At 40.6% G+C, this 24,975-nt stretch overlaps 1 protein-coding gene across 1 annotated transcript; it reads right to left on the bottom strand.

Annotated features, from left to right (window-relative positions):
• Positions 1 to 457: 457 nt before the first annotated feature.
• On the bottom strand, positions 458 to 24,289 carry LOC137278697 (hydroxyacid-oxoacid transhydrogenase, mitochondrial-like). The gene is made up of 14 exons (XM_067811211.1): positions 24,129 to 24,289; positions 20,554 to 20,603; positions 19,549 to 19,598; positions 17,714 to 17,767; positions 16,534 to 16,688; positions 15,937 to 16,133; positions 13,487 to 13,564; positions 6,388 to 6,493; positions 5,730 to 5,879; positions 4,091 to 4,189; positions 3,231 to 3,309; positions 2,990 to 3,086; positions 2,577 to 2,734; positions 458 to 1,238 (listed from the first exon to the last, which is right to left on the bottom strand). The coding sequence occupies exons 1-14, from the start codon at positions 24,179 to 24,181 to the stop codon at positions 1,155 to 1,157; spliced, it is 1,410 nt and encodes a 469-aa protein (XP_067667312.1). The 5' UTR covers positions 24,182 to 24,289; the 3' UTR covers positions 458 to 1,154.
• Between the last annotated feature and the right edge of the window lie 686 nt (positions 24,290 to 24,975).

Here is a 24,975-nt window from a genome sequence, read left to right as displayed (position 1 = left end):
CACTACACTGATTCAGAGTAGCCAGCCCTGCATGGTAACTACTGGAGATCTACACATGTGTCTTGTGAGGGTGTGTTGTTTAGTGTTGCTGAGATTTTTTAACATACTTGTCAGGTATGTTGTTAAATGAAACTATGTAAATTTGGACTTTTCACTTAGCAGAAAATAAGTTTTGTGCAGTATAATTATATGGTGTTTTGAAGGTGTGCAAACACAAACAGGCTGAGGCACAGTACATGTACTGGGTCCACCACTGACACTGCATGCAGTAATATAATAGTACTCATAGACATAAAGCTAATCACATCCTGAAGCTGCAAGGATATCACTAAGCCACATGCATTGGGAGCACTGGGAGGAAATAGTAGTTTAGTTGATAGAAGAAGGATATGAGTGGGAGACTGCAAGACTGACCAATTTGCTGGTAATCCTGACAAACTGACAAAAGACAAACAGATATGATCCAGTTCCTGTTTATATCAAAATCATTCAATAATCATTCAGAAACTACACACACGTCATCCACGTACAGAAAGGGGTATAATTACATAACATAATGACATATACTGAGGTCACCAGATATGACCATCAAGTTTCATCAAAATCTTGGGTGCAAAAGCCTATTCAATAGCCACTTCATTATGTTTAAGATTGACCTACAAGGTCAACCAGTCACATAAAATATTGCTTGGAGAAACAGGAGTTTATTGCACATGTTTGTAACAACTGCCATAAGAGTGGTAGCCTCGATGAATAATGCAATAAACACTTTTAAAGAGGCGCTTTAATACTACAGAGGGCCTGCTTCGGATGATGGGATATGTACATCTTCAGTAAACAGTACTCAATCATGGGATATGCCAGCTCATACTGGCTGCCAGATAAGTAATTCTTGTCCACAAGATGAGGTCAACATGTCACGTTTCTGTGACATGCACTGAATGTTCAAGATGCTTCACTTTGTATCTGCATACACAGTAACACATAATCTCCTTGTGTTGACTATCAACATTAAATAAAGTCAGATTGAGCCAAGTTCCCTGGTCAAGTGGTCGGAATCTTTATATCAGTTATTGAACAGGGATATTAATCTGTGTAATATTATTTCTCCTTCAATCTGTCCTGACAGTGAGAATATAAGCATTGAGCAACACCTAGAACACTCTCATTGATTTCTCTAACAATGTCGCAATGTCCTCCTCTTGAAAGGGTCTTGGGCAAAGCTTTGTTAATCGGTGCTGAAACATGAAACATTTAGAATCACATGAAGGCATTTACTCTGAGCTGCTTGCTCGACAGATGCCGATCACTTGTGTGAGGTCTAAAACTGCTGTATCAGCAAATCATAACAAGTCACAGAATAATATCACCTATTGTGCCCTGTGTATGTACCCACCTGTGGTACGGTGCTCCGACTGTCTAAAAGTACTTACCTTTGGCAAGGTGCCATGACTATCTAAATGTATCTACCCGTGGTGTGGTGCCCTGATAAATGTGTCAGTGGCATGGTGTATATGTACCCACCTATAGCACTGTGTCCTGACTGTGTATATGTATGTACCCACCTATAGCACTGTGCCCTGACTGTGTATATGTATGTACCCACCTATAGCACTGTGTCCTGACTGTATATATGTCTATATGACTGTGTATATATATCTACTTGGGGCATTGTGCCGTGACTGTCTGTATGTATCTGTTTACCTGTGGCATGGTGCTGTGACTGTCTATGTGTATCTGTTTACCTGTAGCATAGTGCCGTCACTGTCTATGTATCTATTTACCTGTGGCTGGGTGCTGTGACTGTCTGTTTGTATCTATATACCTGTGGCATGGTGCCGTGACTGTCTGTATGTATTTACCTGTGGCATGGTGCCGTGACTGTCTGTTTGTATCTATTTACCTGTGGCATAGTGCTGTGACTGTGTGTATCTATTTACCTGTGGCATAGTGCTGTGACTGTGTGTATCTATTTACCTGTGGCTTGGTGCTGTGACTGTCTGTGTGTATCTATTTACCTGTGGCATGGTGTAGTGACTGTCTGTTTGTATCTATTTACCTGTGGCATGGTGCCTTGACTGTGTGTATCTATTTACCTGTGGCATGGTGCCGTGACTGTCTGTATGTATCTGTTTACCTGTGGCATGGTGCCATGACTGTCTGTTTGTATCTATTTACCTGTGGCATAGTGCTGTGACTGTGTGTATCTATTTACCTGTGGCATGGTGTAGTGACTGTCTGTTTGTATCTATTTACCTGTGGCATGGTGCCTTGACTGTGTGTATCTATTTACCTGTGGCATGGTGCCGTGACTGTCTGTATGTATCTTGTTATCTGTGGCATGGTGCCCTGACTGTGTGTATATATCTACTTGGCGCATTGTGCCGTGACTGTCTGTATGTATATATTTACCTGTGGCATGGTGCTGTGACTGTCTGTTTGTATCTATATACCTGTGGCATGGTGCCGTGACTGTCTGTATGTATTTATTTACCTGTGGCATGGTGCCATGACTGTCTGTTTGTATCTATTTACCTGTGGCTTGGTGCTGTGACTGTCTGTATGTATCTATTTACCTGTGGCATGGTGCCCTTTACAAGGCTCGGAACATCCTGAGACTGGAAACCAAGATCCATCAGTCCATTTGGGGTTTCCAAGTCATTCATTATTTCTCTCAATCTGTCTGACAGCACCCGGCCAGCATCCCCACGCTTAACATTGCGAACATCAACACCTACAACATCACAGACAATAACATCACATACTACAAACATCAACGTCCCTACAGCAGACTACAACATCAACACCTACAACATCACAGACAATAACGTCAACACCACCAACGACAAACTACGACATCAACACCTACAACATCACAGACAATAACATCAACACCTCCTACGACAAACTACAATATCAACACCTACATCACAGACTTAAAATTAAGCAAGGATTATTATATGTAAAGTGTAATTTACACTGAACTCACCCAGACATTCGGCAGCCTTGATGTGCCGCTCGGGGCATGCTGGAGCCGTAAACTCAAACACAGCAGGTGCTGTGATGATGACTGAAAGGCCATGAGGCTGACAAAAATAAACTCAAGTCAAGGTATCAAGTCAAACAAAGTCCAACTCAAAAACAATATTGTTCAAATGGAGAACGACATTATTAAGTATAATCAGAGCATGGTACACAATCTACAAGCAGAGCATACTTGCATCACTTACAATGAGAGCATAGTCCTGACTGTAGTCTTTGGACTTAAATTTCTTCCCCTGGCTGGAAATCGGGTAGCACATGCCATGGCTGCAACACGACGGAGACAACATAGTCACAGATGTGTCACAAATTGCAGTTAAGTAGACATTAGTGTTGGGAATTTGTTAAATCTCATAATTGGTGAGTAGTTCATTACAACCGATCAGTGATTAAAAATAATTGGTTTAATGTTTATCAATGAACAAAAAATAAAGAATGAAGTCTTAGTTCTCTTCAATTTCTTTTTTGCAAAATTGCCCAAAATGCATTTGCAAATTCGGGAGTCTTTAAGATAAATTCAATCCTGACTTGGAACAAACTAGTAGCGCTTAAGAAATTTAACAGGTAAACCCATCCTTGTGAAAATTAATGTTAAAGCAATTAAGTATCTTTGATATTGGCCGGGGTTCCCTCTTTGAGTTTAACTATGAGAAAACTTGATTGATTCCATTTTTGCTTGGTCATTTCGACCAATCTTCGATTTTTTCAATTAATGGGACCACCACTAGTAGACATGTGCCACACATTGTAGCTAGGCTGACATGTGTCACATATAGAAGCTAGATAGATATGTCTCAAAGATAGGGGCTAGATAGACATGTGTCAGAGATAGAAACTAGCTAGACATGTGTCACAGATTGCAGCTAGGTAGACATGTGTCACAGATTGCAGCTAGGTAGACATGTGTCACAGATTGCAGCTAGGTAGACATAAGTTACAGATTGCAGCTAAGTAGACTCGGATTGCAGCCAGATAGACATGTGTCACAGACTGCAGCTAGGTAGACTCAGATTGCATGTTCAAATGGTTAGTGCACTCTCTGACTTACCACAGATGCACTCCTCCATTGCCAAAACCAATTCCAGCATAGGAGCTGGCCAGATGCATGGACGACCGGGCCTCTTCATCGCCACAGTCGTAAACAGCTCTGAGAAGCAGAATTAATAATTATCATGATAACTAGTCCATTTATATTGCTGTACTAAACCCATACTGACAGCATGCAGTTCAGTACTAATCTGGATAACCCAAACTGCCTCTCATGTGCTAGATGGTTATAGTCACACTGGCTACCCATTTTCTGTTGGAGGAACAGAGGCAGTTTTGAACAAGGTGAGACCACATGCATCACTTGTTCTTCTTCATGGGGCAGGACTGAACTCCAAGAAACTCACAGGAGTCGAGCTGCCAACATGGCCCCAATCCCCAATAACCAACCCACTGTATGCACAGGATCACACACCACCACATATACAACAAACAACATCAAGCAACTATCACATATCACACAATGTCAAACTGTTATCCCATATCAGACAATACATCTTACTATATCAAACAATTCTCTTCCCTAAAGATGATAATCATGAAAGATGAATGTGACTACCAAGTTCATACAAGAATGTAAGACCAACTACAACTCATCCCACACCATGCATGAACTGAATACAATAGTGCAAGTAACTTAGGGAAGGCTGATTAATCTCTGCAGACCACTATTTCTGTCAATTATATTGATTATGCTCATCATGCAGTTGTGATTTTCTTAATGCCATTTATGTTTGTTCGTAATAGCAACATGTATAATGTGTAATGTTTAAGTGCCTTCAATATTTCACTTCCTGCCATTATGGAACTGGAACCAACAAACCAAAAATGTTGACAATCTTTGTTCAGGGACCCCTAGGGCAATATTCAGGAAACCACAGGCCAGTGTCCAGGAACCCCAGGTCAGTGTTCAGTGAACCCTAGGCCAATGTTCAGGGTACCCCAGGTCAATGTTCAGGGAATCCACCGTCAGTGCTCAGGGTACCCCATGCCAATGTTCATGGAGCCTCAGGCCAATGTTCACGGAGCCCCAGACCAATGTTCAGGGTACCCCAGGCCAATGTTCAGGGTACCCCATGCCAATGTTCAGGGTACCCCATGCCAATGTTCATGGAGCCCCAGGCCAATGTTCAGGGTACCCCAGGCCAATGTTCAGGGTACACCAGGCCAATGTTCAGGGTACCCCAGGCCAATGTTCAGGGTACCCCATGCCAATGTTCATGGAGCCACAGGCCAATGTTCATGGAGCCACAGGCCAATGTTCAGGGTACCCCAGCTAAGCTCAGGGAACCACACACCAGTGGCAGGATTAAGGCAGGAACTCCAGGAAACTTAAAGGATGAATCTAGCTACTATAAAGGTTTCTCTGGCTACTACAGTCATGCATCAGATGATTGGAAATGGTGTACAAGCAGTTTATCTCTACGAGACACATGACAAATCTAACATCCATAAGTGTTCCTCTGGCTACTAAAGGCAGTTGGAAATGGTGTACAAACATGAGAGCATGGTCATGAGGAATGATAAACCTTACACATTGTCATGCAGCCAGTCTGTGGAAACAATGTCAGAACAAGAGTAATCATGAATGGTGATCTGACATGTAAATCCATGAGAGAAGAAACTGGCACATAACTCACCTCTTCATGTATTTGGTTGTCATGCGGAGTGCATGTTGTGCCCAGATGTCACTGATAGGGTTAAATCCTTGGTAGGCAGGACGCAGTAGGGGGTTGCTGGGGCGATCTCTGTCTGTGTAACTCAAATTCGTGTAGCACTCCAGAGCATGGCTGTAAACAGTTCATCAATAGTAGCACACAACAACAAGTCAACAGCAATGCTCAACAGCAAGCCCACAGGAACAGCCAACAGCAAGTCCACAGTGACACTCAACAGCAAGTCCACAGTGACACACAACAGCAACTCCCTCAGTAACACCCAACAGCAAGTCATCGGTGACATACAACAGCAAGTCCTCAGTGACACACAACAGTAAGTCCACAGTGACACACAGCAGCAAGTACTCAGTGACACACAACAGCAAGTTCACAGTGACACACAACAGCAAGTCCTCAGTGACACACAACAGCAAGTTCACAGTGACACACAACAGCAAGTCCTCAGTGACACAGAGCAGCAACTCCCTCAGTGACACCCAACAGCATGTCCACAGTGATACACAAGAACTAGTAAACAGTAACCAAACAGCAGGTCCACCGTAACACACAACAGCAAGTCCACAGTAACACACAACAGCAAGTCTACAGTAATACGCAACAACTACATTATGTGACTAACCACAAGACATCAATGCCGCTGTAGGCCATCACACGCTCAGGACAGGTGTTCAGATGAAGAGGATCCACAATGCCAAGAGTCGGCCGTAGTGCGCGCTGGGAAATACCTGTATGGCAAACATAACACCAGAATATAGCTGAATGACAAATATAACACCAGAATATAGCTGAATGACAAATATAACACCAGAATATAGCTGAATGACAAATATAACACCAGAATATAGCTGAATGACAAACACTACACATGGATATCCCGGTATAACAACTTCAACACGGGAGTAAACCTGCATGACAACCATAACGCAGCTGTACTGCTTTATGACAAACATAACATAATGGTAAAGTTGTATGACAATCACAACGCAGGGGTATATCTGTATCACACATATAGCACAGGGGCTAAGCTGTATCACAAACACACCACAAGGATAGTGCTGCATGACAACCACAACGCAGGGGTATACCGACATCACAAACATAACACAAGGATAAAACTGTATAACAAATATTGCACAGGGGTAAAGCTGTATAACAAATATTGCACAGGGGTAAAGCTGTATCACAAATATTGCACAGGGGTAAAGCTGTATCACAAATATTGCACAGGGGTAAAGCTGTATCACAAAGAGAACTCAGATGAAAAATTACATTGATTTAAACATATTTAGCCAAGAGAATGGATTGGGTACAAGTTATTTCAACTAAACCCTCTCCTATTTACAGTGCTTTCATCCAAATGTGAAACAATATATGTACAGGGATAGAAGGGTATATACAAAAAGAGAATAAGATATTTAAATTAAAGTAATACATTGAACACACAACATACTGAGTTAAACATTGTGCCATTATAGTTTGATATTATGTTTGGACTTTTTCAAAAGTGTAAATATTGCCACTGTATGGGAGATCTGCCTTTTATTTGTGCCAGTAGGTTTGTTGGTGCTCTAATGCTACAAATTCTGATAATATTTTGAAACATGTCCTGTCTGATATTAGAATACCGAGGTCATTCCATAAAATAATGATGAGAATTTTCAAAGGAAAATTTACAACTGCATTCTGGGCTCTCAGTAAGACCAATCATATAAAGATCATCAATTCATCTACTATATCTTAGCTGGGTATGAATTACATTGAGTTTTCTATTACCAAATGAGAAATATCCTGGTGCATTTGATTTAAACAAGCTTAGATCCGATTTAAAACTTTTAGGGAATCTGATTCTCTAACATATGAGGGAAGATCATTCCAAAGTTGTAAAGATCATGGAAATACGATTGAGTGTTGAGACGTGTGTGGGTATCGGGAAACATCACAAACATTTCTAACATTATAATTTGTCCTAGATTCAACAGATTCAGGCATAAGATCACAACGTTAGGATGGAGCACGTGTAGTACACGTTATAGAATAAAGACCGTTTACGACATCGTCTTCTCTCTTTTAAGAATTGCCAACCTGTTTCAAACAACCATTAGATTATTACTCGCCCGTTGAAGATACTGCAGTGTTATACTTTTACGGCAATAGTGTAATTAGGACATAAACGTACTGTGTTGGGAAATTAGATGAGTGTTATGCAGAATTGATAGTCTCTAAATTTCATTTGGAACCGAACGCGTAGCGTGAAACGACCTAATTGACAGTACAGAATTGATGCGTTTTGATTTTTCTGAACGACCAATTAGAGTCCAGTATTTTCTAGAGTCATGGTGGAATACCACTTGACGTATGATGTCAAAACTGTTCAAAGTTGTGACGTCACAATGCCGCTTTCGCAATTTTACTAGACCTTCCTTGACTTGAAAGTTGAGAGTCCTCACACTGTAGGCAATTTCGCCGCAGTTTCCGTGAATTTATTTTGCCAAGTATTAAACAGAATAATACACTTGCTTCCATGAAATACCATTTTTATTAAACTCGTTAAAGATTTAGATTCAGAAGTACCAAATCATTACCTCGTTTAATAAAAATGGTATTACACGAAAGGTCGTTTAGTATCCTCTATGTATCTCTAGCAGCTGATTTTGGTTAACAAGTGACTACCCTTGCAGCCTCAAACTGAATTTTTTCAATGTTGTCGGTTAAATCTATCGAACAACCTTCCCACAAGTCACAGGCATATTCAAGATGTGGCCTTATAAATACAATATAGATCTTATTCAGGGTGTCTCTGTTTAACTCGTAAGAGGCGACTAACGGGATCGGGTGGTCAGACTCGCTGACTTGGTTGACACATGTCATCGTTTCCCATGATGCTCATGTTGTTGATCACCGGATTGTCTAGTCAAGACTCGATTATTTACAGGCCGCCGCCATATCCCCCTGTATGCCGCACATTTTCATAAGGTTTGAAAAGTGAACGTTGTGCGAGATTTGCGCTCGCGTGGTCCTGGATCTGCGTACGACTATGAAATTGCACAGACATGTAGAATATTTAATTTCCTATCCGTTGGTATAAATATAATTGCGGCTACCTCAGGGGTTTGAGAAATAGACACTGCTAAAAGTTGTCCAAAACTTTTGTGTGTGTTCAAAAACAGTAAATTTCTCAGTTTTTTATCGTGCACCAATAAAAGCACTCTGCTACGATTTTTTTAATTTGGCATCTTTACGGAAAGTGTGAGCGAAGAAAATACAGCTTGATATCTGGACGACATAAGTGTATATGAAATGGATGTATGTGCTAATGCATAACGTCATACTCACAAAATCAAAAATGACCCGCAATAAATGTCAAAAATCGATTTTCTACTATGACGTAAACGTCGACAGAGAGGTCATGCACGTATAAAGATAAGGGGACATAACTCAGCTATGGTTTACATTAGGTCAATGTAACTCCGTTCACATGGACAGAATTTGCTGTGGATATGGACAGCATATTTTCGTGATGTTTTGTTCACAGTGAACCAAACTATTCCAATATAAATTTCCCCAATGTGAGAGGATACCTTTTGATAGTTTCACAATTTGTAAGAAAAGATGCAAGTGTACTACATCAATAGCGATTTGGATGTTCCTATCCGATACATATTTTAGTTCTTAGATTCCCATATTCTCCTGTTTGTGTATATGTATTTTTATTAATTTTCCATAATTATTAACGGAGTAACAGCCACATTTTCAAACGTAATGAAATAACTGAAAATAAGGCGACATTTTAGTTGACGTCACGGCATGTTTTGTGCATTTTGTGACGTCGGAAAAAGACTACTCTGGTTGCTGATTAGTATATATCTAACCTAATTTCCACTCAATGTGTAAAAGATCTCGGCTTCTGTGTCAGAATTCAACACTTTTTAGCCAAAATATAAATGAATGGTTTTATCACTGAAATAGTGTCCTGAATATATCAACAATTACACGGTTTTACTACATATCTTATTGTGAGCAACACGCGCACCTGTCTAGCATCAATTTAGCGTAAATGAAAATTTCACAACACCTGAATATTCATTGAGTATTCATTTAGGAAGAAGACTTTTCTTCTCATGATTATGAAATCTATTCCCTTCATAAGTATGCAATGAAAGGTACAAAGAGATCGCTTTTCCAGTAAAGAAGTATTAGAAAATTACGTTAGGCTTGTCCAAATTAAGACTTGACCTGGTTTATATATTTTTAACAATTTCCGTATAAATATTGTTTGAGTTAGACATTCTGCCATTAAATATATTTTAATCGCATTTGAATTGACTTTATTATCGAAAAACAATGATAATGAATCATGAAACGTTTTGACAAACTCACACCTGGTCAATTAATATTCATAATAGTTTTGTCTATAAAAACGACACAAACCAATACAATGAACAAGACAATTCCTTTAAATAGTAGTATGTGTGCCCCTACATTTGATAAAATGTACAAATCATTTTCATTAATATTATCCATTTTACTTATAAGTTGGAATTAAATCGCTGTTTATTAACCTGTTCATATGAAACTGCAATATTTGTCCCAACGAATTGAATATTGCACATCACGGGAACTAAAGCACATGTTGCAGTAATGACTACGTGTGATCTTCCAACACTAGAGGCTTAAAATGTGGTATAATACACTTACTGAGTCAATTTCCCATGTAAATATTATTCAAACAATCAAAAGATTTCAAAGAATAAAAACGCACACCTTATAGCCACACATGATATGGTGTTGAACATGGATATATGTAGATACTGAAATCAATTTCATGAAAAAATATCTGAACGATGCGCAAAATATACATCACAATACTAAAAGTGCAATCGGAATGGTATGGGCATTGTGTTTACTCTTGTTCAACCGACCTCCACCTCAAAGAAATTGCCTAATATGTGCAACAATGTTGACGTGTGACATCACTACCAATGACCGATTTCTTTCAAAATGGCGGCTTCGCTGAGAAGGGTACACAGGATTTTGCGACGACTTTTTGCTTGATTCAGGGATCTTTTGTACATAAATGTGAGATGTAAGTAATCAGAATTATTCTGACTATCTGTGTATTGTTATATGTTTTTATCGTTTACATTGTAAATGACGGAAGAAGCCAGAAATGCCGATAAGTACCGTTGTCGTTCTGCGTGATTTTGCGTCAGTCATGGCGTCACGCTGCACTAAAAGTTTGACAGTTTCTTATGAATTACCAAATTATTTCATTGTATCTATTTTCAATTTGCTATTTGTTTGCCACGATACTCTTTCCCTGAATATACTAAGCGTATTGAGCCATTGTAAGCAATGATTAGAGGGCTGGATGTTGGAAAATTTCCGAAAATGCTACGCAGTGTAAAATTGGAATTTTTCTTTGCTTACATTTCAGTCAAGCGCTGTCTTTCGAGCACAGCGTTCGTTTTCATACAAAGTATATTTCGTTTCGTTTTGTCTAGACAGTTGGTATTGGTGACAAAGACCATTTGTAATTTGATTCTAAGATGCTTGGGGAATTCAATGATGCATTTGTCGCAGCTAACAATGAAGTATACATGATGTAATAGGCTTCGCAATACCGGCCTTCTCGAAACGTGATTTTGTAAACACTATCCAATATGGCGGAAAGCGCACTTCGGCGTTCGTGTAAGCGTATTTTCGAAAACATCCCAACCGATTCTGGGTACATCGGTGACGTTTCAGAATTATCATTCCTGGTTACATGAAAACTTGATATCAGTGATCATTAATATGCTATTTTTGGAATTCATTACTCCCAGTAATTATCCGATTTTCACATTTCGAAACATACTGCAAATAACGCTGTGAATCTCGATTTTGTACAGTTTGAAAAATGGCGACATTTGCGATGAAGCGTATTTTGAAAGGCGATTTTAAGCACTTTAGCTTGGTCTGAGATAATAGTGGATGGTATCAAGAAACTGGGAATTTTCCGCAGAATTCAAAACTGTGAAGTATTTATATATGCGTGGTATATTTAGAATTTTATTTCACTTCCAAGTGAGGTATGTAGAGGAAGGACATATATGTCCCTGTGGCATCCAGGGGGATATAGCTGGAATATTGCTGAGTGCGGCGTAAAACTAAACTCACTCTGTTTAACTTTGATTTTCTCATGATGAAACTATGAATGACATTGTTCATACAATGTTATCACTGTGGATATTCCATTTACAAGCAGGAGAAAATGTTACTTCAAGATGTTTATGAGATCTTTCCAAACCAACACACTGATTTTCAAATTCTGAATTCAGAATTGTACTATCATTCTTACAACTTAAAAGTATACCTGTCGCAGAGTAGAGACAGTAATTGTCACGGCTTGACCATTGTATGACGTTCCTGTTGTTTCCAAGCGTATTACGTCATGGTTATGCCAATGACGTCACAAACAATTGTCTACTTGACGTCACGGCAGTTGTAGGAAACAGTTAGTTACACAGAGAACACTAAACTATGTCCCGTGTAATACCATATTTATGAAACGAGTGAATGGTTTGGTATCTAACGAGCGAAAGCGAGGACATGGTTAGTAGTACTTGTACTTCTTTCCTAAGAATTGAACGAGTGTGGTGACACTTTCCGCGAGGCAGTCAAGGTCTAATAGTATTGTGACAGAGGTTTTAGCATTGTGACGTCAAAACTGTAAAACACTTTGACGTCATACGTACAGCATCGCGCGATGTTATTACAAAATGTGTAATAACTTCGTAAAAGAATTAAACAACTTCAATGGTTGAGTAATAAAGTAAAGTTTTCACCGATCCCGAACGACATCTTTGTTGTGTTTTACTATTCGTCACTATAACTTCTGCTTTGTTGGGATTGGATGTCACAAGCCAACGTTTTGCCCAGCACGATAAATACTGTAGTGTGTCCTGCATAAGCCTGTGATTGATAAATCCCATTCATGTATCATCTGAAAACACCTTTTGTGTTCTACTGCTGATGTAACACTGTATCCACCCAAATGTTCTTCAACTACTAGTACAACATAGCTAATTAATTTATGCCATAAACGTCTGTGCTACACTCTGCCAAAGGTCTTCCCAAAACACCATACAAAAGTTTTCGTGTCGATCTTGAGCTGAGCAAATATTGTTATATCGTTCTATTGACTGGTGGAGTGGCCTACTTGGAATCCTGCTTGATATTTGTATTACAATCTATTGTCCAGAAAATAGTTAGACATGTGCTTCGTAACGAGATTTCCATCTATTAGGATGGATGCCTCAAGATAACGATTTATCGATGGTTTACACAATGGTTTACAAACAGATTCTGCCATACATTTCAACAGTTTATGACTGATGGGATCACTTCCACTCGCTCTGATAACAGTTAGCATTTATTAAATATCAGCAGTTTCATGTTCATTTACTACAATATAACTGAGTCTACTAGATGTATGCTTTTAAAATATGGTAGTGGTTTGTCGGCATCATATAATTTAGTTTACAAATAGACGCAAAGCATGACTTTAATGCTGTATGACAAACACAATACAGGGATATACCTGTATGACAAACATATCACACGGTAAAGCTGCATGACAAACATAACACTGGGATATATCTGTATGACTGGAATTTTGAAGTTTTAGCCAGGATATTCCAGGCAACTTTCATGAAACTTGTGAAAAAGGAATGGCAGACCTGTCTTAGCTTTGAGCTCTAGGAAATCAAACACAGCGGTTCCTGTCGTCTCACTGCCGGTACCAGCTGTTGTGGTCACTGTGAACACAAAACATACAGTTGATTGTGGAGGTGACTGTTACTCAGTGTTCTTGATTGTTATTAACTGTTCAGTCACTCATTCAGACTGAACATATGAGTGTGACTGTGCCAGTGTGAGTGATTGTGTTAGTGTGAGTGACTGTGTTAGTGACTGTGTTCGTGTAGGTGACTGTGTTAGTGTGAGTGACTGTGTTAGTGTGAGTGACTGTGTTAGTGTGAGTGACTGTGTTAATGTGAGTGACTGTGTTAGTGTGAGTGAATGTGTTAGTGTGAGTGACTGTGTTAGTGTGAGTGACTGTGTTGGTGTAGGTGACTGTGTTAGTGTGAGTGATTGTGTTAGCGTGAGTGATTGTGTTAGTGTAGGTGACTGTGTTAGTGTGAGTGACTGTGTTGGTGTAGGTGACTGTGTTAGTGTGAGTGACTGTGTTAGTGTGAGTGACTGTGTTAATGTGAGTGACTGTGTTAGTGTGAGTGACTGTGTTAGTGTGAGTGACTGTGTTGGTGTAGGTGACTGTGTTAGCGTGAGTGATTGTGTTAGCGTGAGGGATTGTGTTAGTGTAGGTGACTGTGTTAGTGTGAGTGACTGTTGGTGTAGGTGACTGTGTTAGTGTGAGTGACTGTGTTAGTGTGAGTGACTGTTAGTGTGAGTGACTGTGTTGGTGTTGGTGACTGTGTTAGTGTGAGTGACTGTGTTAGTGTAGGTGACCGTGTTAGTGTGAGTGAATGTGTTAGTGTAAGTGACTGGGTTGGTGTGAGTGACAGTGTTAATGTGAGTGACTGTGTTAGTGTGAGTGACTGTGTTGGTGTAGGTGACTGTGTTAGTGTGAGTGACTGTGTTAGCGTGAGTAATTGTGTTAGTGTAGGTGACTGTGTTGGTGTGAGTGACTGTGTTAGTGTGAGTGACTGTTAGTGTGAGTGACTGTGTAGGTGCAGGTGACTGTGTTAGTGTGAGTGACTGTGTTGGTGTAGGTGACTGTGTTAGTGTGAGTGATTGTCTTAGCGTGAGTGATTGTGTTAGTGTAGGTGACAGTGTTAGTGTGGGTGACTGTGTTAGTGTGAGTGACTGTGTTGGTGTAGGTGACTGTGTTAGTGTGAGTGACTGTGTTGGTGTAGGTGACTGTGTTGGTGTAGGTGACCGTGTTAGTGTAGGTGACTGTGTTAGTGTGAGTGACTGTGTTGGTGTGAGTGACTGTTCGTGTAGGTGACTGTCAGTGTGAGTGACTGTGTTAGTGTGAGTGACTGTGTTAATGTGAGTGACTGTGTTAGTGTGAGTGACTGTGTTAGTGTGAGTGACTGTGTTGGTGTAGGTGACTGTGTTAGTGTGAGTGACTGTGTTAGTGTAGGTGACCGTGTTAGTGTGAGTGATTGTGTTAGCGTGAGTGACTGTGTTGGTGTAGGTGACTGTGTTAGTGTAGGTGACTGTGTTAGTGTGAGTGACTGTTAGTGTGAGTGACTGTGTTGGTGCAGGTGACTGTGTTAGTGTGAGTGACTGTGTTGGTGTAGGTGACTGTGTTGGTGTAGGTGACTGTGTTAGTGTAGGTGACTGTGTTGGTGTAGGTGACTGTGTTGGTGTAGGTGACTGTGTTAGTGTAGGTGACTGTGTTGGTGTAGGTGACTGTGTTAGTGTAGGTGACTGTGTTGGTGTAGGTGACTGTGTTGGTGTGAGTGACTGTGTTAGTGTGAGTGACTGTGTTAGTGTGAGTGACTGTGTTGCTGTAGGTGACTGTGTTAGTGTGAGTGATTGTGTTAGCGTGAGTGACTGTGTTGGTGTGAGTGACTGTGTTAGTGTGAGTGACTGTGTTGGGGTAGGTGACTGTGTTAGTGTGAGTGACTGTGTTGGTGTGAGTGACTGTGTTAGTGTGAGTGACTGTGTTGGTGTAGGTGACCGTGTTAGTGTGAGTGACGGTGTTGGTGTAGGTGACTGTGTTAGTGTGAGTGACTGTGTTAGTGTGAGTGATTTTGTTAGTGTGAGTGACTGTGTTAGCGTAGCTGACTGTGTTGGTGTGGGTGGCTGTGTTAGTGTGAGTGACTGTGTTAGTGTGAGTGACTGTGTTGGTGTGAGTGACTGTGTTAGTGTATGTGACTGTTGTGAGCATTTGAGTGAGTGAGCTACAGGTCATGGAGGAACAGTCGTTGAGCTTTATCGTCATGACTGCCTGTATGTCACTGACATGAGTCTGGCTCTAACAAACAGGTGGCTAACTACATGTACAATATTATGGATGAGCAAGGCGTGAGATCAGATCAGGTGGTGTTGTTTGACGAGACGAAACAAAATGATTTGTTGTATGAGTCATTTAGCGAGTTTCTAGCTCTTCCATAGCAGACACCCACAGACAACATCATTGCCAACACCTTCTTCCACTCACCAGCTATCAGTGGCTTCAGTGTGTGTGTGACTGGCAGACCTTTCCCGATCGGAGCATTCACATAGTCCAGGAAGTCAGCACTGGGGTTGGTCGCATACAGGTTGGCAGCCTTGCATGTGTCCATAACGGACCCACCCCCTACAGCCAGGTACACGTCAAAGTCACCCTCCTTCGCAAACCTGATGGCAGCTTTGAAACTGGAAGCAAGCCAAATGTTTGACTGTGCTGATGTCAGAAGGCGTGATGGCAAAAATATGACAGAAAGAGTAACTGTAAACAAGGTGGAACGTTTTACATACAGGATACATTGATAGAAAGAAGACCTGTCAGAATGAGTGAGTGAGTGAGAGAGAGCGTGAGTGAGTGAATGTCAACTTCATGACCTGGGAAAACTCGAAATGATAGTGATCCCAAAAGCTTTCCATTTGGTAAAACCCACGAGTATGGGAATGTTAAGAAATTCGCCTAGATTTCTAGCACACACACTCTTCCGGCTCAGCACCAGAGATAAGCCGGACCCCCTGTAAGGAACATATGTTCTAGTCAGTGACAGGGTATTCAAGGTAGTAAACTGATTTACAACGACTGAAGTTTCACCTCTCATCCGTGGGCTCAACACGGCACTTGTCATACACCTGGTAGGATATGCCCTCTCTGTTGAGGGAGTCCAGAGTCGTCTTGACTGGGGCCAGCTTTACCAGGTTGCTGTCTGTCATGACACACACGCTGCGGGCACCAAGGTTCTTGCAGTCCTGGAAGAGAAGTCAGCTTCTCAACTCTCCCACAAACAAAACTGATTTTCCTGCTGGTTCATGGAGAATGTAATGAACTTTCAGCAAGGAGTATGTCATCCTTTTTTTAGTGAGTAATCAACACTGAACATTACTAACAAGAATTTCTGCTTAATCTGTCCTCCCGTATACAAGAGTAGTCATTGAGCTATGAAAATAATAACTTTGGATTGGGAGTCACCCCAATATCAACGTCAAAGTACAAAATTCAGATTTAAAAAGCTCTCATAGCAAAGGCTGCAATAGACAGGCTGTTTCACAGAATACACTGTACCAGATTAGTTTCAGAGATAAGGTTCTGACAAGCACACCACCAGGAACAGAGTCAGTGTAGGTGAGTCCTCCCTAGGATGACAAAATTACCTTTTCAGAGTAGCAGTCCTCCCTAGGATGACATCCTTACCTTGTCAGCGTAGCAGTCCTCCCTAGGATGACAAAATTACCTTTTCAGAGTAGCAGTCCTCCCTAGGATGACATCCTTACCTTGTCAGTGTAGCAGTCCTCCCTAGGATGACATCCTTACGTTGTCAGTGTAGCAGTCCTCCCTCGGATGACATCCTTACCTCGCCAGTGTAGCAGTCCCCCCACAGATAGACATCCTTACCTTGTCAGTGTCACAGTTCTCACACAGATGACATCCTTACCCTGTCAGTGTAGCAGTCCTCCCTCGGATGACATCCTTCCCTCGCCAGTGTAGCAGTTCCCCAACAGATGACATCCTTACCTTGTCAGTGTCACAGTTCTCACACAGATGACATCCTTTACCTTGTTAGTGTAGCATGGCATGAGTCACACCACATGCAGAAGATATCAGAATGACTGTGAATAACCCTTTGTTTCCGACCTCAGAGCACGAGGTCTTTTGTTCTACGTCAGCAGGGGGAATGGGATATTTAATGGTAGCTGCATATCCATCAAAGCATAAACAAATCTTAAACAAACAACAGGTTCGGAGCGCTGTCCGGACACAACTGTCTACATCTTACCATTCCAACTTCTGCTGTAACGCCCACTCCATATCTGATGTTGGAGCATGCCATCTGAAAAGATAAACTGAGGGGTCAGTCTGAGACACATGACTACGAGTTTATATGTGCATGCAAGTATGTATGTTTGTGGTTTGTGCTGGTGTAAACTCGGGTATTGTGAGAGAGGGTGGGGTGGGCTGTTGGAAGGGGCTTGTGTGAACATACATCTGTTCACCATTTGCTTGTATGTGTAAATGTATGCATAGAGCGTTGTGTGGGGAGATGTTTGTCACACTTGTCCACAAGTCGAAACATTTATTACAGAACACTTTTGTTTTATTGTTCACTGGGTTCCGTCCTATTGCGCAACTTAGTGCAACAAACAGTCCAAAATTTTAGACTAATTCATTCAACTGGGTGCATAAGTATTAATCAGTATGATTTGATATGCCTGAGCACTTGTATACTGCACTCTACGCTCCTTGTCATATTTGCTAACAAGTCTTAGAGCGTGCTCTGTCGTACCGCGAGCTCTGACAAACGGAAACCTGGAAATCGTGGAAATGTTAAAACGAAGCACTACCGCTAAAACACTTTGACTGTCTGGTACGGAACTGCTATTATATCAATCTCATTGTGCGTTACAACTATACTGAATAGACACAAAGAATACACAACAGGTGTATGCAGTGAGCCAGATGCATGGTGAATCATTTTACGACCTCATCAAACAGGGACAGTATGTGATTTAAGTTAAGATGTGCTGACTAAATCTCGACATAAAATATAGAAATACGGCGTTATTAAGATTTAAAATCAAAACTCATTTGTAAATACCATTTTCTCATGACACAAGAAACTGGAATTCAATGTAACCAAAGTTGTTTGTGATGTTTATTTTCACTTTCACTCGAGAAAATTTGGATCGGCTGAAAGGTAGGTCATTGTTTTATGAGACTCGTGTTTCGGTATGGTGTTGGGATCGTAGCAAGTGGATGTAATGTCAACGTGACAACGCATGGATTGAATGTTAAGGTCACAACACTGGGATGTCATGTCAAGGCAACACATCGATGTAATGTCCAGGTCACTACATGTACATATGATTACAACGTTACAGTAATGTCAACGTTAAAAAATATGGAGGTAATGTCAAGGTCAAAAGACAGGGATGCAATGCCAAGGTCACAATACACGATTATAACGTCAAATCACAATGAATGATGTAAGGCTAAGGTCGCAATACGTGGATGTAATGTCAAGGTCACATGATAATGATCAAATATCAAGGTCACAGCACATGGATGTAATATCAGGTTCACAACACAGGAATGCATTGTCAAGGTCGGAATACGTGGATGTGATGTCAAGGTTACAGCACAGGGATGTAATGCCAGGGTCAAAAAGCATGCATGAAATGTCAAGGTCACATGGTTGATATGTAAAGATGTCACAGCACATGAATGTAATGTTAATGTCATATCAAATGGATGTAATGTGAAAGACACAACCCAAGGACGTAATGTCAAGGTCACAACACATGCATGTAATGTCATGGTCACAACAGTGATGAAATGTAAAGGTCGCAATACATGAACGTAATGTGACGATCACAGCACATGGATGTAATTTCAAGGTCACAACGCAGAAATGTAATGTCCAGGTCACAATACATTGATGTAATGTAAAGGCCACATCACATGGATGTAATGTCATGATCAGAAACATGAATGTAATGTCAGAGAAAAGAAACCATGGGTGACCTTAGCTCGTAAACCACTGAATTGTCACAAAAGTAACTGACCTGACCTTGGGACATAAACATAGATACTCCACCATTGGTTCAAACTCACCTCAAATGCATATTCCTTCTGTGTGGAGGAGCTGCATGTGCTGAGTCGGCCTGCAACACAAATAGATGTCCAGGTATTCAAGCTTAATACAATTACTACCACTGACTGCAGTCTCAGTGTTGAAGGAGCAAAGAATGTTTGGCAACACTATATAGACACTATTACTATAATTGTAATAAACATATATAACATAATAATACAAATAATTGTCATATCTCGCCGATACCCAGCCCAGGGGTACACTGAAATAGCTCAACAAATTACCTGTACCTGTATCCCACCATACTCCACTACAGAGGACATAACACCATACTTCACTACAGAGGACAACCCACCATATTCGACTAGAGAGACATCCCACTATACCCCACTACAGAGGACAACCCACCATACTCCACTACAGAGGACAACCCACCATACTCCACTAGAGAGACAACCCACCATACTCCACTACAGAGGACAACCCACCATACTCCACTACAGGGGACAACCCACCACACTCCACTACAGAGGACAACCCACCATATTCGACTAGAGAGACAACCCACCATACTCCACTACAGAGGACAACCCACCATACTCCACTACAGAGGACAACCCACCACACTCCACTACAGAGGGCAACCCACCATACTCCACTACAGAGGACAACCCACCATACTCCACTACAGAGGACAACCCACCATATTCCACTAGAGAGACAACCCACCATACTCCACTACAGAGGACAAACCACTATACTCCACTACAGAGGACAACCCACCACACTCCACTACAGAGGACAACCCACCATATTCCACTAGAGAGACAACCCACCATACTCCACTACAGAGGACAACCCACCATACTCCACTACAGAGGACAACCCACCACACTCCACTACAGAGGACAACCCACCATACTTCACTACAGAGGGCAACCCACCATACTCCACTACAGAGGACATCCCACCATATTCCACTACAGGGGACAATCCACCACACTTCACTACACATGTCAACCCACCGTGTTGCTGGACATGGCTGTGTTTAGCTGCCGGATGGAGGCCTTTCAACCTGTGGATAACAAATGAAAACATGTTTGGTTTATTGTTTAACGCCCCACTCCAGCTGTATTCTAGTTATATGGCGGCGGTCTGGACCAGACAATCCAATGATCCAACAAAGGTATCTGTCCTGTCTCGTATCAGACAACACAATAGATAAACATGCAAACATCTCAACTTCGCCAAACATGGACAGAAAGCGTGGACTTCGGATGACCTCCTTCCGGCGATGAGTACTTGAACTGACCAGGTGATCTCCGAGCCGTCTGAGCGATTGAGTGCCTCTCCCGCACCGCACTGGGTTATGCCGTCATCTGTGTTTCGGGCGAGTTTCGAGAACTTCAGTCATAAGTTGGTAGCATTTCAAACTGACATTTATGTACAAATGATGTAACGTCTTTCGACTGACCATGGCTTTTACCCACAGTTATACTTACTGACACTGTGAATAGTTCATTTCCATTCTCAATGACGCGTTCTCTTGAAGCGCAATGCTTGTTTGTCGCTTGTCATTTTGTGTAACAACAATCAATATATACTATCCCAAAAGGAAGTGCATGGACGATTTGTATTTTTAAAAATCGATTAATTGGCAAATAATTACCTATTGTGTTTAAACAATCATCAAAATATGTAATAAAAGTAGTGATGACATCGTTTTACACAACTGCACATGTAAAAATCGATTTTACCTGAAAATGTAGGTTTTGATGAGATTTCTTACAAAGATTAGAAAGGCATCTCCGCAAAGCAACAGAAACCACCTTCCGGTTGAAACTGTTATTATTATAACTGCCGATGTTATCCACAGAACAAGAAAAAATACATAGCAAAAAGTGATTCAAATATTTAGTCTCGATTTATATTTCATTATTTAGAGGTCTTGGCTGTGTGCTTGGACAAAGAAATGAACAGTCCTTAGTTTGCAGTTGGAAAAATTGGGGTTTCGTTGAACCAGTTGAACCAAATTGTTAAAATTCAGCTAGGCAAAAAGAAGAAGCATATACATAAATAGAATACTCTCGTATCTTCTTCTATGCATCTGCCATTCCGTGGTGTGAAACACTTCACAAAAAACACGTGAAATATCCTCAATACTTTGATATATGAACTCTATGACTCTCTTATGGCACTTCTTACAAAACATTTCTACAAAGCATTTTCAATTCTAACCTACTTTTGTGGTTTGGTAGCCTGTCCTGTTAAGACCTTGACACAACACGCAAAGTCACTGGCACAGATTCACTAACGTCTAGCGGCCTACTTTACGGGCATGTAAACTATTCTACACCAATGCTGTTTTTATCTCATCATTACATTACTTATCTCACCCTTTGATTTACTTATTGTCCCAGTCCTTGTTGACACGTCTTATGTTGTCATTCCATATTGTATTGTGTTCTACGCGTCGTGTAAAATTTCCCTCGGGATTGTTGAATATTATCTTATATTATCTTATCTTGACTTTGAAAGTTGTTCATCCGGGATCTGGTTGCCCCAGATAGGTTGTTAAATCAAAGTTATATTTTCCTGTGAACAAGTACTGTGATAGTCACAGGCCCTTGTTTAGCGTAATCCTATAACTGGTGCTGCTATATCACGGATAAATCCCATGCAGTGGGCCATTCCTTACAACTAACGTAAAGCCTTGCCAAACATCGTATCACATCCCCCGAAACTCTTAAAAGATCTAAGCTGTTGAAATTTAGATAAATAAACACTCAAAAAGAGAATGTTGGTGAAAACGGGGATTGAACTGAAATCAGTATTCTTCATAGGTGAGCCAACATTTTTGGAAAAGTGTTTTCATTTTAAATTTTATTGAAACTGCATGTTCCTTTTGAAATTCACACAATGAAATAATGTGGAGGTGGATTATACGCTATGCGTCATACCATTTCCTTGTCTAGATAATAAATATTATTGACAAGTAACAGTATATCAAGTAGTTTCTAATTAGCATGAGTACTATGCAGTTTGTCCATTTATCTTCAAATAACATAACAGCCCTAAGCATATTATTAACATTAAACATTCACATACCGCACAACAAATCCGGAAATGGCTGGTGTATATTAAGTCTTGTCCTTGCTTTCATGGTGCCGTACGAGAAAGAGGTACACACCATCAGAAATCAACAATGCACAAGTTGTGTCAGCTTCCAGCTGCAGATGTTCTACTTCACCACATTTACTGTAACATCTTGTTCCTTTTCACTCTCGTAGATAAAACAAATACTTTTATTTTGACCTTCAAAATCTAACATCATAGAGCTCATTAATATCACTTCATAATTATAAAGAAATAATTGATCATGACTTCCAGTGGTATTTCAGCAATGTACTGTAAACTAAATCTAAAAATGCTGGATTGTGATTGGTTCATGTCGTTCAGGGGCATACAGTCACGTTGTATCTTAATAACACGTATGTACGCGTTCGGTTTTAAATCAAATTTTGAGCTATTTTGATTTCCTTATCTATCTCTTATTCTCTTACACAGTGTGTTTATCTCCTAAATATTCGTACAACACACATTTTTCTCTGTGAGGTTTTACATTGTCGAACTGAATTTGGTACTAAACCAAAACATAACGTTTGAAATGTAAAATGTTGCAGTGTTAGCCGCAAAACTATTCGTCAGTCGTATTCCATCCAGTGTTCAATGAAGATCTTTCATACATAAATGAGATATTGTGCTCTTCTGGAGTATGACGTTAAGTAATAAAGCGTACTTCTAGGTCCTAGTAGATATTCATATTATCCCTAATGTTAGCTGTTACAATATGGTCCAGTCACATGTTCAGACAACTTCAAACGTTCATCTCCTCAAGTCAGGTGAGATAGCTGACAGTGGAAGTGCACTTGACATCATTGTGAGACTGGGCTCGCATAGTGCGGTCATGTTGGCCGGACTGCTGAACATTCAGCGACATGAATAGTTCGGTCATAAACGAAATGCCACCTGTCATCTGAATTCCAGTTCATTCAGGACATCAACTTTGGGTCAACAGATTAATTTTCAAAGTATTTCAAAATTTCTAATTAAGGCCTTCAAATAATGAAAAAAAACTGCCCCTGTCTTATATATAATGTGATACAAGTTATATAGCTCTGCAAAGCAATTGCCATACAAATGGTCGGGTTTTATGTTTTCAAAGTAAATTCTAATATAAAATTTCTACGCAGTATGGAGAACATGCTAATTTTCTCTCTTTTCTAAAGATATATTGTGCTGTAACTCACTAGATTTTAATCACATTTTGCAAATGTTGTTGTTACAAAGTTGAAAACAAAAGTTTGATCAGTATCAGAGTTTTAACATTTTGAAACTGGAAGTTTTAGCTGAACAGGAATTTAGACTGTCGAAGATATAAGGACTGATCCACATATCTCCAGGTCAGCTGACTGGCTGTACCAAACTCGATGACAACCATTCACCTGACGCTCAATCAACTGAAAGTTATCAAATAGTTTGTTATATTAGAAAATAAATATTGGAAACATTAGTTTTTGCAGTACCACCATCGACCTACCATGATTGTGAATATGTGCCTACTCTGCGTAACGCTTGCGATGACCACCACATTGCGCTGACCTCCTCTTCTCAACTGGCAGGTGGAGCAGTTACTTCCCTTCGATCCGCAGGTCGCGCTACATCATTCGTGTTCATGTGGTTGGATGGACCACGTAGACTGGGTTGTTGGTAGACTGGTTTGTAGACTGGTAGGCCACCTTAAAGACAGTGCTTGCGCTGCTCACCGCACAACATGGAGGCTAATGACCGCTTTCTGGTCTTATGTTTTCGGGGCAAGACTTAAAAAGGATCGAGTCCGGCAGTATTCTTTTTTCAGCAGAAACAACATGGGGCGAACGAGCGAACAAGTTGGTCGATGGGGTACACCTGGGTTAAATTCCCCACTTAAGTACAATGTTTGATAAAATGGAATATTGCTAAAAGCACTCACTAACTCTGCGAACAAGCAGCATATATTAGAATTAAGGTTATCCAAATTCATTTTTTAATGTATTCTGTTTGACATCAGTATATGTATTTTGCTGTCGTCAACCTACATTAGCCCCTTCTTCAAAACCATGGACTTTCCCCTGATAAGTATGAGAGGGATTTCCGTTTATTTCTAAAACAATAACAACAACGTCAACATAGATTCACACTGATAGTCCGTGCTACATATCGCTATGGCTATGACTGACGGTCCTGCAGAAGAACTTTTCGATATAGCAAGTATGGAAAGTCCACGGAGAATTAATCCTTTTGACATCGAAACTGAAACGGTGATGGAAAGCCACCACACACGGAACTTCAGCTGCCAAGAGAACTGCTATCAGTCATTCGCCATCTAAACGCCCCGACTGTGTCAC

Source organism: Haliotis asinina, chromosome 3 (assembly GCF_037392515.1).
Source record: "Haliotis asinina isolate JCU_RB_2024 chromosome 3, JCU_Hal_asi_v2, whole genome shotgun sequence".
NCBI classification, from domain to species: domain Eukaryota; kingdom Metazoa; phylum Mollusca; class Gastropoda; order Lepetellida; family Haliotidae; genus Haliotis; species Haliotis asinina.
This window is presented reverse-complemented; position numbering and strand designations above follow the sequence as displayed.

Bases quoted from the DNA above. Each gene is read 5' to 3' on its own strand.
- LOC137278697 (XM_067811211.1), bottom strand. From the start codon at position 24,181: ATGTGGTGGTCATCGCAAGCGTTACGCAGAGTAGGCACATATTCACAA. The intron at 17,768-19,548 runs GTGAGTTTGAAC...TTATCTTTTCAG, and splicing joins AGAAGGAATATGCATTTGAG to ATGGCATGCTCCAACATCAG. The intron at 16,134-16,533 runs GTGAAACTTCAG...GCTTGCTTCCAG, and splicing joins GTTGAGCCCACGGATGAGAG to TTTCAAAGCTGCCATCAGGT.